This window comes from Prionailurus bengalensis, chromosome B3 (genome assembly GCF_016509475.1).
Source record: "Prionailurus bengalensis isolate Pbe53 chromosome B3, Fcat_Pben_1.1_paternal_pri, whole genome shotgun sequence".
Classification (NCBI taxonomy): domain Eukaryota; kingdom Metazoa; phylum Chordata; class Mammalia; order Carnivora; family Felidae; genus Prionailurus; species Prionailurus bengalensis.
Genome location: NC_057355.1, coordinates 41,416,007 through 41,428,905, shown reverse-complemented (window position 1 = coordinate 41,428,905; position 12,899 = coordinate 41,416,007). Strand labels below are relative to the sequence as shown.

The 12,899-nt window shown below is 34.4% G+C and overlaps 1 protein-coding gene across 17 annotated transcripts in view; it reads right to left on the bottom strand.

Annotated features, from left to right (window-relative positions):
- Positions 1-12,899, bottom strand: part of HERC1 (HECT and RLD domain containing E3 ubiquitin protein ligase family member 1) — a 193,301-nt gene that overhangs the window by 116,489 nt on the left and 63,913 nt on the right. For all 17 annotated transcript variants that reach the window (XM_043555213.1, XM_043555218.1, XM_043555205.1 and 14 more), the window contains exons 8-14: positions 11,549-11,676; positions 8,958-9,102; positions 8,684-8,855; positions 7,375-7,509; positions 6,845-7,010; positions 1,982-2,107; positions 660-881 (exon numbers count right to left, since the gene is read on the bottom strand). In XM_043555213.1, coding sequence (XP_043411148.1) covers positions 660-881; positions 1,982-2,107; positions 6,845-7,010; positions 7,375-7,509; positions 8,684-8,855; positions 8,958-9,102; positions 11,549-11,676 — 1,094 coding nt within the window. The remainder of the gene's footprint in view (positions 1-659; positions 882-1,981; positions 2,108-6,844; positions 7,011-7,374; positions 7,510-8,683; positions 8,856-8,957; positions 9,103-11,548; positions 11,677-12,899) is intronic.

Here is a 12,899-nt window from a genome sequence, read left to right as displayed (position 1 = left end):
TAAGCCAAATGATGAAGTGTCTGAAGGGGTTTTAATTTAATACAATGAGGTTATTTAATACAACTAGGTTATTCCAGCAGTAAGATGCAGAGACCAGCAACAGTGACAATAACTACAACACTGGTATTAGCATTAGGTCATGATAGTGTGGGTCAGAACCAACAGAAATGGCGGGGGGCGGGGGGAGATGGATCTAAGAAATACTTAAGAATTAACTACATCCTAACACAGGGAAAACTATAGCATCTACTGTCTTCTACTGACCAGCTATTCTTAGTAAGTACCCACCACACTGTAACTATAGGAGTATATATTATTCCCTTCCTCACTATTTTCTTTTGCAAAATGCTTTTGACTATTTTTATCTGTTTATTCTTGTACACTGACATCAGAAAAAATTGGTAAAATTCTAAAATAAATCTTTTTGGAATTCTCAATTACAAGTCATTTGGCTTCTACAGTATTTCAGAAGATCTGACACGTTTTCCCCCTTTGGGGGAGTGAAGTCCAGAGTTTTATTCATTTCATACATATTTAAATGTCAAAATACCTTAACCTGAAGCCATCCCTATCGCCTCCAAAAAAAACAACAAACAAAAAACAACCAAAAAACCCCAAGTTTTATTCTTTTTTTACTACAAAGAAAAAGAGCAACTTACTGTATAAAATCCTAAATTTCTTAAGAGAGTTTTCATCAAAATTTCAGCCAGATGAGTGTCTGGATGGCAGCTCTGAGTGCCATAAGGTTGATCTGACAGGTTTCCATAGCCAGTACAAACAGAAGAGAGGTCAGCAGCATCAGAAGGTGAGCTATAGCCAAGTAAGGAAGCTACATGGGTATGATCTTGTAAACTTGTCAGAATGATATCCAGTTGCATTCTCTAAAGAAAAATATTTTCATCCATGAAATAGGTACAAATAGTTTAAAATGCATTTAAAAAGAAAAAAAATTCCATTTAATATCCTGATATTTTAGGAAGCATGTATTTAAAAGAAAAGCTATGCCGGTGTCCAGATGACTCAGTCAGTTAAGTGTCCGACTCTTGATTTCAGCTCAGGTCATGATCCACTGTTCGGGTTCTGTTCTGGCAGTATGGAGCATACTTGGGATCCCCTCTCTTTCTCCCTGCCCCTTCCCTACTCATACTCTCTTATTCAAAAATAAAATAAAACTTAAAAAATTTTTAAAAAAGAAAAGCTATCCCATTAATACCATTTAAAAAATGTAACTAATAATATTTTATTCCTTTTTACAATAATACATAATACCCAAACTCTAAGCAAAATGATATTCTCTGCATAATGATTTTAGTTAGCACTTTAAGAATAGGAAATGTTACCAGATAAATTATACTACACATTGTTCTACAGAATTATCAATGTAACTATTTATTCTAATATTTCAAATGAATCAACTGAAATCTAAACTAGTAAAAAATACTCACTGGAGTCATCGGTGGATTATATTGCCAGTAAGAACCACTTTTTCCCTGAAATCTACAACTCTACAATTGATTGTTCTACTTGGGTTGAGCAAAATGTACTTATTTTAATGTACATAATATTAATAATGTAATATTAAAAATGGAAAGAATAAGCATATTTATATCCTCAAATATATTTTCACAGTCATCTTTTACTTTTTATATAAGCAATTTCACATAACATTCTGGGCATGGAACCAACAGTAGCACATGACCTTGATTTCAACTCAACACATTATAAAATGTCTCTGGCTTGACAATATAAGTAACAAATTTTGAAATTTTAATAACTAGCCCCAAATCATTTAATAAATTATCATTTGCTTCACCTTCATTAGAATTCTGGGAACTCTTCCAGCACAAAACATTAAATATTAGGATTTACTAGACCCATCAAGAATTATTCCATGAACACATGGCAATTGATTAGCTTTATTTCCCTCTATTTTTGTGTGTGTGATATTGCTGGTTTACTCAGATACAGGGTAAAGGCTCACCTGTCCTTTAGATAAGCTTTCCCATCTATCAGGTCCTTGGGGCAAAAGAGAATGAAGTAACTCCATACGTTCTCGTAATGGTGGTAATAGCATGGTTGCTCCCACTGACAGAGTTTCAATTACCACCTAGTATCAAAAAAGAAAAGTGTATTTATTGACCTAGTCCTTATCATTTTAAAAGAAATACATGAAAAATAAAATGCACTGATTATTAGGATCACAGAAGTCTAAAGAAAGTAGATCACAGAAGTCTGAAAAAGTGACATGAAAAAAGAAAGCATGCAAGTCCTTAGAGGTCTTTAAGTAAACTAGGATACATATTTTGAATTTGCCACTAAGAGCTAATCACCATCCAACAAATATTTAGTATTGACTTTTTAGTTCAGGTCCTGGTAAGGCTCTTTGCAAAGTGCTGTAGACACAAGTGAACAAGACAGACAAAAGCCTTGCTTTCATAAGCATACAGTCTAATGGGAAAGAGATCCTGAGCAAGTTTTTACAAGTGTGAAAGGAGTCACATAGGGAAAGTACAAACTTGAATCACACACACATGTAATTAACATGGCCGATGGGCTCATGGAAGGTCTCCCTGAGGATTAGCCATTTAGGTTAAGATTTTTTTTTTAATTTTTTCTTAATGTTTATTTATTTTTGAGAGAGAGAGAGAGAGAGAGAGAGAGAGAGAGAGAGAGAGAAAACGCATGCACATGTGAGTGGGAGAGAGGCAGAGAGAGGGAGACAGAATCCAAAGTAGGCTCCAGGCTCTGAGCTGTCAGCACAGAGCCTGACTCAAGGCTCAAACCCGTGAGCTGTGAGATCATAACCTGAGCTAAAGTTGGACGCTTAATTGACTGAGCCACCCAGGCGCCCTGAGGTTAAGAATTTTAAAATGAGAAGAACTTAACCCAACAAATGTTCAGGTAGCTATAAAGAATAGCTACAGGGGTACCTGGGCGGTTCAGTCAGTTAAGCGTCCGACTTCAGCGCAGGTCGTGATCTCGTGGTCCATGAGTTCGAGCCCCGCGTCGGGCTCTGTGCTGACAGCTCAGAGCCTGAAGCCTGTTTCAGATTCTGTGTCTCCCTCTCTCTGACCCTCCCCCGTTCGTGCTCTGTCTCTCTCTGTCTCAAAAATAAAGGTTAAAAAAATTTTTTTTTTTTTTTTTAAAAGAATAGCTACATTATCTTAGGCCTCATAATTTCTCAGGGCTATAGCTTCTTTATCAGTAAAATGAGGGTGTTGGACAAGAAAAAATAAACACTTGAAGATTAAGGGCTCTTATAAATTTAAAATACAAAAGAAATTTAAAAAACCTGACTAGAAGAGTTAGAATATAAAATTAAATTTCTCATAAAGTAGAGGGGGAAAAAATGGAAAACAGGAAAGAAAACCAAAGAAAAATTATGAGGACTTGTCCAGGATGTCTAGTAACATAAATAATAAGGGGTTCCAGAGAGACAGAAAACAGTGAAGAGGAAATCAATACACAATATACTTCAAGATAATTTCTTAAAACTGAAGGCGATGAGTTTCAAAATTAAAAAGGTCCACCCAAGTATAAACCAATCCACATCAACTGAAATGTGAGAACACAAAGGACAAACAGAATTTGCTATAAAACCCATAGAAAAAACAGATTGCTATACAAAGGATAAAAATTTGAATGCATTTGTTATCTGAACAATAACACTAAAAACTAGAAGACAATGACTTCTACAAGAGAATGAGTTCTTACAGGAAAATGATTTAGATCAGAATACTACACTCTCAACTATTCGTGAAAATATTCAACTCACAAACTACTTCATTTTGAGGACATTTTCAAAGAATATTTTTCCTATCTACCCTCTCTCAGAAGCTACTGACAGATATAGAAACCCAGCAGACAACGCCCTAACCAATTGACCAAGGTCAAAATCTCCAATAGTAAGATACATCAGTACCATGAACCCCATGATGCGATGTACTAAGGACACATCATCATTTCTGTGGCATTCTTGTCAAAAATGTATAACCTCAGTCCAATCATAAGAAAACATAAGAGATAGATATTCAATAAAATAACTGACCAATATTCAAAAATTGTCTAGGTCATGAAAGACAAGGAAAAAATGAGGAAAAAACAGTGCAGAAGACTAAGGAGAAACATCAACTCTAATATGGGATACTGAATGTGATTCCTGCAAAAGAATAAGGTCATTGGTGGGAAAATGATAAAATTTCTAATAAGTTGTTTAGGGTAATGAATAGTATTAAACCAATGTTATTTTCTTGGTTTTGATAATTGTATTGTGGTTATGTATGATATTAGCATGAAGCTAAGTGAGAAAACTATATTTTATGCAACTTTTCCTGAAGTCAACAAATGGCTCAAAATAAAGCATTTAAAAAGAAACAAAAAAGAGCAGCAACAGTGATTATTGCTACAAATGGATTAAGTTACTAGAAGTTTCAGAGATAAGGAACAGAAACAGGCCTGTACACATTCTGAGAGAATTCATCTCCTAAGGACTCTCCTAACAGAGTAGATATCAAGGACATTCAAGGAATAAATAAACAATTCTAAAGATAATTTTTTAACGTTTACTTTCCTTATTTTCTTCCAGTGATTCTTGACCTTTTAAAAATACTACACTACCTCATTTCTGATAAATATTAAAAACTCAAAGTTCCTATTCACTACCAGGTTAGTATTTCTTCTATCTGCATGCCAGGGATATGGCTCTCAAGTTGAAAAATCGGTTATCTTTTTTTTTTTTTTAAATTGACATCTGATTCACATGTCATAAAATTCACCTTTTTTTCAGTATAAAATTCAGTGGTTTTTAGTATATTCACAGAGTTGTACAACCATCACCCCTCTTCTAATTTTAGGACATTTTCATCACCCCCAAAAGAAATTCTGTGTCTGTTAGCAGTCACTCCCCATCTCTCCCTCCCCCAAACCCCTAACAACCAACTGATTTACTTTCTTTCTCTACGGATTTGCCTATTCTGTACATTTCATATTTATGGAATCATGTAATATGTGGCCTTTTGTGACTGGCTTCTTTCACTTAGCACAATGTTCACAAAGTTCAATCATGTTGTAGCATGTATCAGTACCTCTTTTTTATGGCTGAATAATATTACCCTCCATGGACATACCACATTTAGCTCATCCATTCATGAGTTGACAGACATTTGTTTATTCCCACTTTTTGGTTATTATGAGTAATATTGCTATGAACATTCCTGTAAAAGATTTGAGTGAAAATTCTTTTGGGTATAGACCTAGATGTGGAAATGCTACATTATATGGTAATTTAATGTTTATTTAAGGAACTATCTTCCTAAAGCAGCTGTCCCAATTTACATTTCCACCAGTAATTAGAGAGTTTCAATTTCTCCACATCCTCACCAATACTTACTTGCTATTGTCAGTCTTTCTGATAGTAGCCACTGAGTGGGTTTGAAGCAGTATTTCATTGTGATTTTGATTTGCATTCCCCTAATCACTAACACTGGTGAGCATTTTTTTTTTCATGTGCTTATTGGATATATGCATATTTTCTTTGAAAATGTGTCTACTCAAGATTCTTTGCTCATTTTTAAAGTTGGGTTACTAAAAAAAATTTTTTTTAAAAGTTGTGTTATTCATCCTTTTTACTGTTGAGTTGTAAGGATCTTTTATATGTTCTGGAAACTAGAGTATTATCAGACATATGATTTACAAATATTTCTCCCATTCTATGAGTTGTATGTCTGTTTTCTTGATAATATTCCTTTGAGGCATAAATGTTTTTCATTTTGATGAAGTCCAACTTCTCTCTTTTTTTTTTTGGTTGCTTGTACTTTCAGTGTCATATCTAGGAAACTATTGGCTAATCCAAGGTCATAAAGATGATGGATGAGTTGATAAGCAAAATATGATATTTACGTACAAAAGAAGATTATTAAGCCTTAGAAAGGAAGGAAATTCTGACACAGGCTACAACATGGATGAACTCTGAGGATATTACACTAAGTGAAATAAGCAGCCACAAAAAGACAAAGAGTAAATGATTCTACTTACATTATATATTTAGAGTGTCAAAAATCAAAGAGAAAGAAAGTAGAATGGTGGTTGCCAGAAGCTGGAGAGAGGGTGGAATGAAGATTTATTGTTTGGTGGGTGTAGAATTTCAATTTTACACGATGAAAAAAATTACGAAAATGAATGATGATGATGGTTGTATATTACAAAGGTATTTAACACCACTGAACTATATACTGAAAGATGGTTTATGAGCACTAGGGTGGCTCAGTAGGTTAAGCATCTGACTCTTCATTTGGGCTCAGGTTATGTTTCTCAGGGTCATGGGATCAAGCTCCACAATGGACTCTGAGCTGAGCAGAGAACCTACTTAGGATTCAATCTCTCTCACTCTCCCTTTCTCCCCCTCCCCTACCTCCGCCCCTTTCCCCCACTCACATGCTCCTTCTCTCTCAAATAAAAAAATAAATGGTTAAGATAGTAAAGTTTAAGTTGTATGTATTCTACCATAATAAAAAAGTAAAACTGGGTCCTTGCCCTCAGAAATTCATCCTCTGGTAGAAAAGGAGCTGTATGTGAACAGACAATTCCAAAACATTGTGATGCAATGAAAACATATACAGGAGAAACCTAACCTGGCAGGAGAGCAGGGAATGAAAGGTTTCCCAAAGATAACATCTGACTTTTGTCTAAAGGATGAGTTAACCAAAAACATTTACTCCCACCAAGAAAATAGGAGTAAGGGAAAGAACATCCAATTGAATTTTTCCAATATATGACTGAATTTATGAGCAACAAGTTCAGGGAAAGATGTGTCTGGAGATACAGATTCCAAGTCCTATATGCTTACCTCTTGAATTTCATCTGGGACAGTTGAATCCATCAGTCTGAAGAGCAAATTTCGAAGTGGACCTGCCTGTCTCCCAAGAATGCTGGTAGCTACCCCTCCCGCAAGCGCAAGAGCAAGGTGATTTGAAAGCAGCTTCAGGCACAGCTTGAGGAAACTGTGGTGTTCCCTGAAACCAAATAAACTACTATGAACTTCTGACCTACAAAAGAACATGTTCTATCCAGTTTGGGTAACATTTTTTTTCTCTTTAAAAATTTTGTCAAATTATGAGCAATAGTGATTTTTAAAACATGATTCGTGAAATTATGGGTAATTTTTCTTAAAGGTTATTATCAGTAAGTACCTGAAGTTTAGCTCTTTTTTAGATTTTAAAGGAGTTTAATATAAATGAGGGCAAAATAGGACAAAAAGAACAGTAAGTCAAAACTCAAAATAAGTAATAGGTGTAGGCATGCGCACGCGTGTGGGCACACACAACGCGCGCGCGCACACACACACACACACACCTTATATACATATATATAACATACCTTGATGAAGGGAAAGGGAGTGGGGGAATCTCACTGTTTATTTTATCACAGTATCTCTCAAGAAAAGAACGCAGGTGTGAGAAGGTACTCTCTTCAAGATCTACACAATAAGGTCGGTGCCACGCAACAACTTGTCTAGAAGGAAGAAGAAAATCATGTAACAGACTTGACAGGGGAATTTTCACACATGATCAAAAACAAAATTTAAACCATTACTAAAGCTGAAAGATTTCAATAAGATATACAGAAGATCTTCTTGATTATGAAAGTTAAAACCCTTCACTTTAGCAACCAAGGAAAACCAAGCACTTGCCATCCCTAGAGTTCTTCAAGAAGAAAACATATAACCACAACCTGCTTTGGAAGGTTGGGTATTCACTCACTTAAAGGCAGAGGGCTGAGTCACATGACCTACTATAGGCTTCTAGTTCTAAGGGTCTATACAATGTATATTTCATATTAAGAAAAACAGCCTGACTCTATATAATGATAAATTGAAATCTATTAAAAGAACAACACCTAATGACTCTTGTGAAGATTGTCAGGATCTTGAGAACCAATTAACTACATATGAAGTGGAAAGTTGCAAATTTAATGTTAATAGCAAATTATTTATAATCAATTTATTATATCTTTAGCTTTTGTTTTGGAAGGTAATTATCTATAAATGTTTTTAATTGGTTAGAATGTCCTAATAAACCCATCTGAATCAAAGGTCTAGAATGAAAATATAATACATGTCAAGTTTAAATTAGCCCACATGCATAAGAAAATATGTATCTCAAATAACCCTAAAATTCCTTAAAATTCACACTAATACTGTCTAAAACTCACCTACCTGATTATCTAATAAGATACTGTTACCACTTCAGGAAAAAGCTAAATTCCTACAAAAGTAACTTCCTTTATTTAGAAGTACAACCAGTTTCTTTTCAAACCACATAAAGGACACTGAGGCTAATCAACTGTTGAATAAAGCCTAGTTCTAATTTAAATTATTTTAATGGAACTTCCTCTTAATACGCGTTTAATTTTTAAAATCATTATCTAGAGACAGAGAAGGAATTCAAAATGTTTAGAAGACATTTAAGAAAATATCTTAAATACAGGGTATAAACTTCTTGCTTACATATCTAACCTCAACATTCAAATCAAAAGAACTCTAGATGTCATTGCTTTGATAGTAAAAATACCAATACTAGAAATGTTCAGAAGGTCATTTTTATGAACAGAGTATAATTATTTTTGCTTTTATTGGTGTTTCTGTCGTTATTAGAACACAAGCATTTTTAAACGTGGGCATTCTTACCTATCCCTAGGAAGAGCAGTCCATGCCAGACTATGTGAAGTTCCAGCAGAAATCTGCTGAATAGCTATGCCATCTAAGCCACTCACTTTCTTTGGTTTAGTAATAGGACCTGTGGAATTTCCTTGGCCACACTGCCCCATCGAATTATTGCCCCAGGCATAAACTTCATTATCTAAAAACAAAATGGAGAACACAAGAAAAGCCAAATTTAAATGTAATACATTTATAGAAGGTAATAGTTAATACTATTTCTTTTAAAAACAAGTAACATTACCATGAGAAAGAGCCAAACAATGACTGTCTCCAATAGAAATATCAACTATTCTTGTGGCAGCCAGTTCTTCAATAAGCTTGGGTCTCAAAGCAGTAGCTTCTGAAGAACCACAACCCAGACAAGCTCCACAGCCCCAAGCATAGACCTGAAAGAAACAGAACAGCACTACATGTTACATCCTGTGTTACTAGGTCAAAGACTTACACTGTTTAAAAATAAATATCATCTATTAAACAACAGTGTGGTTTGATACTAAATAATAACTTTATGTTGTTAAAAACAATATTTACTGACTTGTTAAGGATTTTCAGTCACTTATTGTGCTGTTTTTAAGTGTTTACTATATACACAGACAAGCAGCCAAACTGAAAAGAAAAATAACTGGTCACAGAAAAAAATGGAAGGATCTTAGAAGAATCTTAGCTTAGAAGTACTGTTGCTATCTTACAACTTCTTCATATGTTTCTCACTCTGCAGGTCTGAACAAATATTTCTTGGTTGACTAGACCAAGGTATAAACATATAAAATGAATGATATAAATCACAAGACTGATGTTTATAATTTAGTTAAAAACCACCACACCTCATTGTTACAAGAATTTTAATGATCACTTACAAAGATGGCCATGTGAAGCAGGAGTCCACACAGTTCTCTTTGAACATCTGCTTTTTTTTTTTTTTTTGGCTAATTACTACAACAACCACTGACTGATTTAAGAAGCTTGGGGGAAAGGTGAGGTGACAAGGAAGATAAAAGGGTGAATGACTGCCAGTTTGGCAACCCCAAATCAAAACAATTAGCAAACTAAATGACTTTCTTTTCCCTTCGGTGGGTTGTGGTAATATCATAGAGACTTTAACCCTTACGCCACCAGGTTTGGGACTTTTTTTGTCTTGCAATTCTTTCAGTAAAGACTACTGAGAGATTAAACCTCTTAAACAAAAAATGAGCAGCAAATACTTGTACCAGTTGCTAGAAAACTACTTAAGACAAAGATAGAAAGAACAAAATTCCAGTACAATTAAAGGTATACCTTCGGAGGGGTTAAGAACTAAACACAAGTAAGATGAAAAAATATGTAGTCAAAGTCATTCTAAATCTCCTAAATCACTCAAGTACAATACAGTACTGTCAATAAGACACATATAGCTAGAGTTTGCTCTTGCCAAGTTACTTTGGCTGAACACCAGATAAAGAAACACTTGGCCTGTATTTAGGGACTCTGTTGTCTAAAAAATACATACTGTATTTTTCAACATAAGAATCACACTTAATATGATGGGAAGTCAGCAGTGAAGTGGCCTAAGAGGACTGAGGGAAAAGCAGATATCACCTCAGGCTTAGCAACTGTAACAGTAAACAGAAGTATCCTTGCCATTTAAAAGTATTTCTCTCTTATTTTATTTTTTCCTAAGCATATATATTTGATTTCACATAACTTCGTGTATTCATGATACAACTATTCTATCTCACAACTAACTTACAAGTTCCTTTGGATTTCAAGGTAATGAAATGTATTATCAACTAATAGCTGAATAGTACTTGATAATTTATACAAACTTGCAATAAACATAATTACCTTACCGGATCATTTGTAAGCAAAATGGAAATCATTAATCGTTTCATACAAAAGAACCACATGATGATCAAGGGAGGTCTGTGATTTGACTATGGCTATACACCAAACAAGTGAGCATCTGCTGTCTTCAATTTACAGATTCTTACCGCAAAACCCGTAGTGACAAAGATGTGCAAGAGAAATTTCAGATTTTAAGGCAGCATCCAGCATTGTAACAAATGACTAATGTAATGAAATACAGGGTAATGAATAGTTCTATTTTTTAGGACACAGGCATTCTAGACCCTCAAAAAATAATTAAACTATATGCTAATTTCAACTTTGCTATTCATCTGTCTTGTGAATTAGTCACAAAACATTTTTATACCACTACCTGGCACATAATGGATTCTGACATGAGAGAAAATGAATGGTCAGCTCACTTTTTCACTGTCACTGCTGATGGAATAAGAAGGAAATTATCATCAATCTATCACCATACCTGGACCCTCTCTAACACCAACAAAAACAGAAATCAAAATATGCATACAGAAGTTCAAAAGTTTATATAAAGGTATTCTAAAGCTCTGACCACCTTAAGCCTGACACACCCTTTCTTACAAATACCTATCCCCTCAGATTATTTTCCACTTGGAAATTTCTCCTTACCCTCTCTACTGATCACCTTCTTGCCTTCTTAGTTCCTATCACTGGTTCCAACAAGATCTATTCGCACTTTCTCCCATTAACCATAATTTTTAGGAAAACGTTTAAGGGGTGCTGAGTGCTAAAAAGGTTTTATACAAAGAACAGGAGGCTGAGGGCAGGTTTATCTGGATCATACGGGACAGGTGAGAAAATCTGATTCCTTTGCAAATATTCCACCTCTTCAAACAGGAGAAAATATTTCATTTCAGTAGACTGCCTTTAAAATGTATTTTTTAACTTTAAAGTTTAATTATGATTATTACTTTTTAGTTACTTACTCCTCTGAAATAATTTAAGCTTTTTATGCTCATCCCTTAGTCCTACCTGCCCTGTTGATGTTAAAGCAAGTGAAGACTGGCTCCCAGCACAAACTTTGCGAATGAACATTCCTTGTAAAGCTTCAACAACTTTAGGTTTATACACTCTGTTAGTATCGCCATGGCCAAGTTTGCCTATTTAAAAAAAAAACAACAACACACACACACATTCAAATTAAAAAATTTACTTGTTTTAAAGAACCTCTATTCTTTACCTAAGTATTTATTTTGACAAATATTGCTCATCTTTCCATCATGTACCTGACAGATGTGCAAAACTCTTAAGTTTCTGACAGCAGAATATGTGAACAAATGAATGTTTTTGTTACAAGATAGAAACCAACAACCAACAGGCTTCTGAATCTTAATTTCAAGTAATTAAAACAACTTTGAGAGACATGGAAAACTGTTTTTCTTTCTCCACTATGATGGTCATATTTCTAACTTCAAATTTGCTGATGTAATAAATACATTCTACACAAGATTGTGTATGTATCTATTATTAATTTTTGAACAGATCCAATAATTACTGAAATATAAGACTTGGCAAATCACTAAAGAAGAAAAACAAATGGCCAACAACAAATTCAACCTAAGAATCAAGGAAATACTAATTAAATGATACCATTTTCACTATTGAAATTATTTTTTAAATAATCTTAATGCCCCATGGTTTGTTGTTGAAAGATACGGGGAAATAAGCAATCTCACACTGCTGGTAGTTGTGAAAAAGTGGACAAAGATTTAGTTATTGTTGTGTAGTTTTGATCCAGGAAAATATTTGGAAACCACCCAGATACTCAACAATAATAAACTAATTTTTTTTTTTAAGTTGTGTTACAATCACATAAAAGAATACATTGAGCTATTTTGGGGCACCTGGGTGGCTTAGTCGGTTAAGCATCTGACTTCAGCTCAGGTCATGATCTCACGGTTTGTGAATTCAAGCCCTGCATCAGACTCTCTGCTGACAGCTTCAGATTCTGTGTCTCCCTCTCTCTGCCCCTCCCCTGTCTGTGTCTCCCTCTCTCTGCCCCTCCTCCGCTTACACCCTGTCTCTCTCTCAAAAATAAATAAACATTTTTAAAAAATACTGTTAGATAAAAACCAACAGGTTATAAAATACCTAAGGTATATATGAGTCTGCTTTGGTTTTCAAAAAAGACATCCATATGGAAATATATGTACATATTTAAATATATATCATTTAGAGGTCCAGCTATGACAGTTTTAACAACGGCTATAGCAACATTTCTTGAAACAGTTCATTTAAATTTCTGCTCATCTTAATATTGAGTTTTTCTACAATAGGCATGTACAACAGAAAAGTAAATTTTTTGAAATCTCAAGAAAACAAG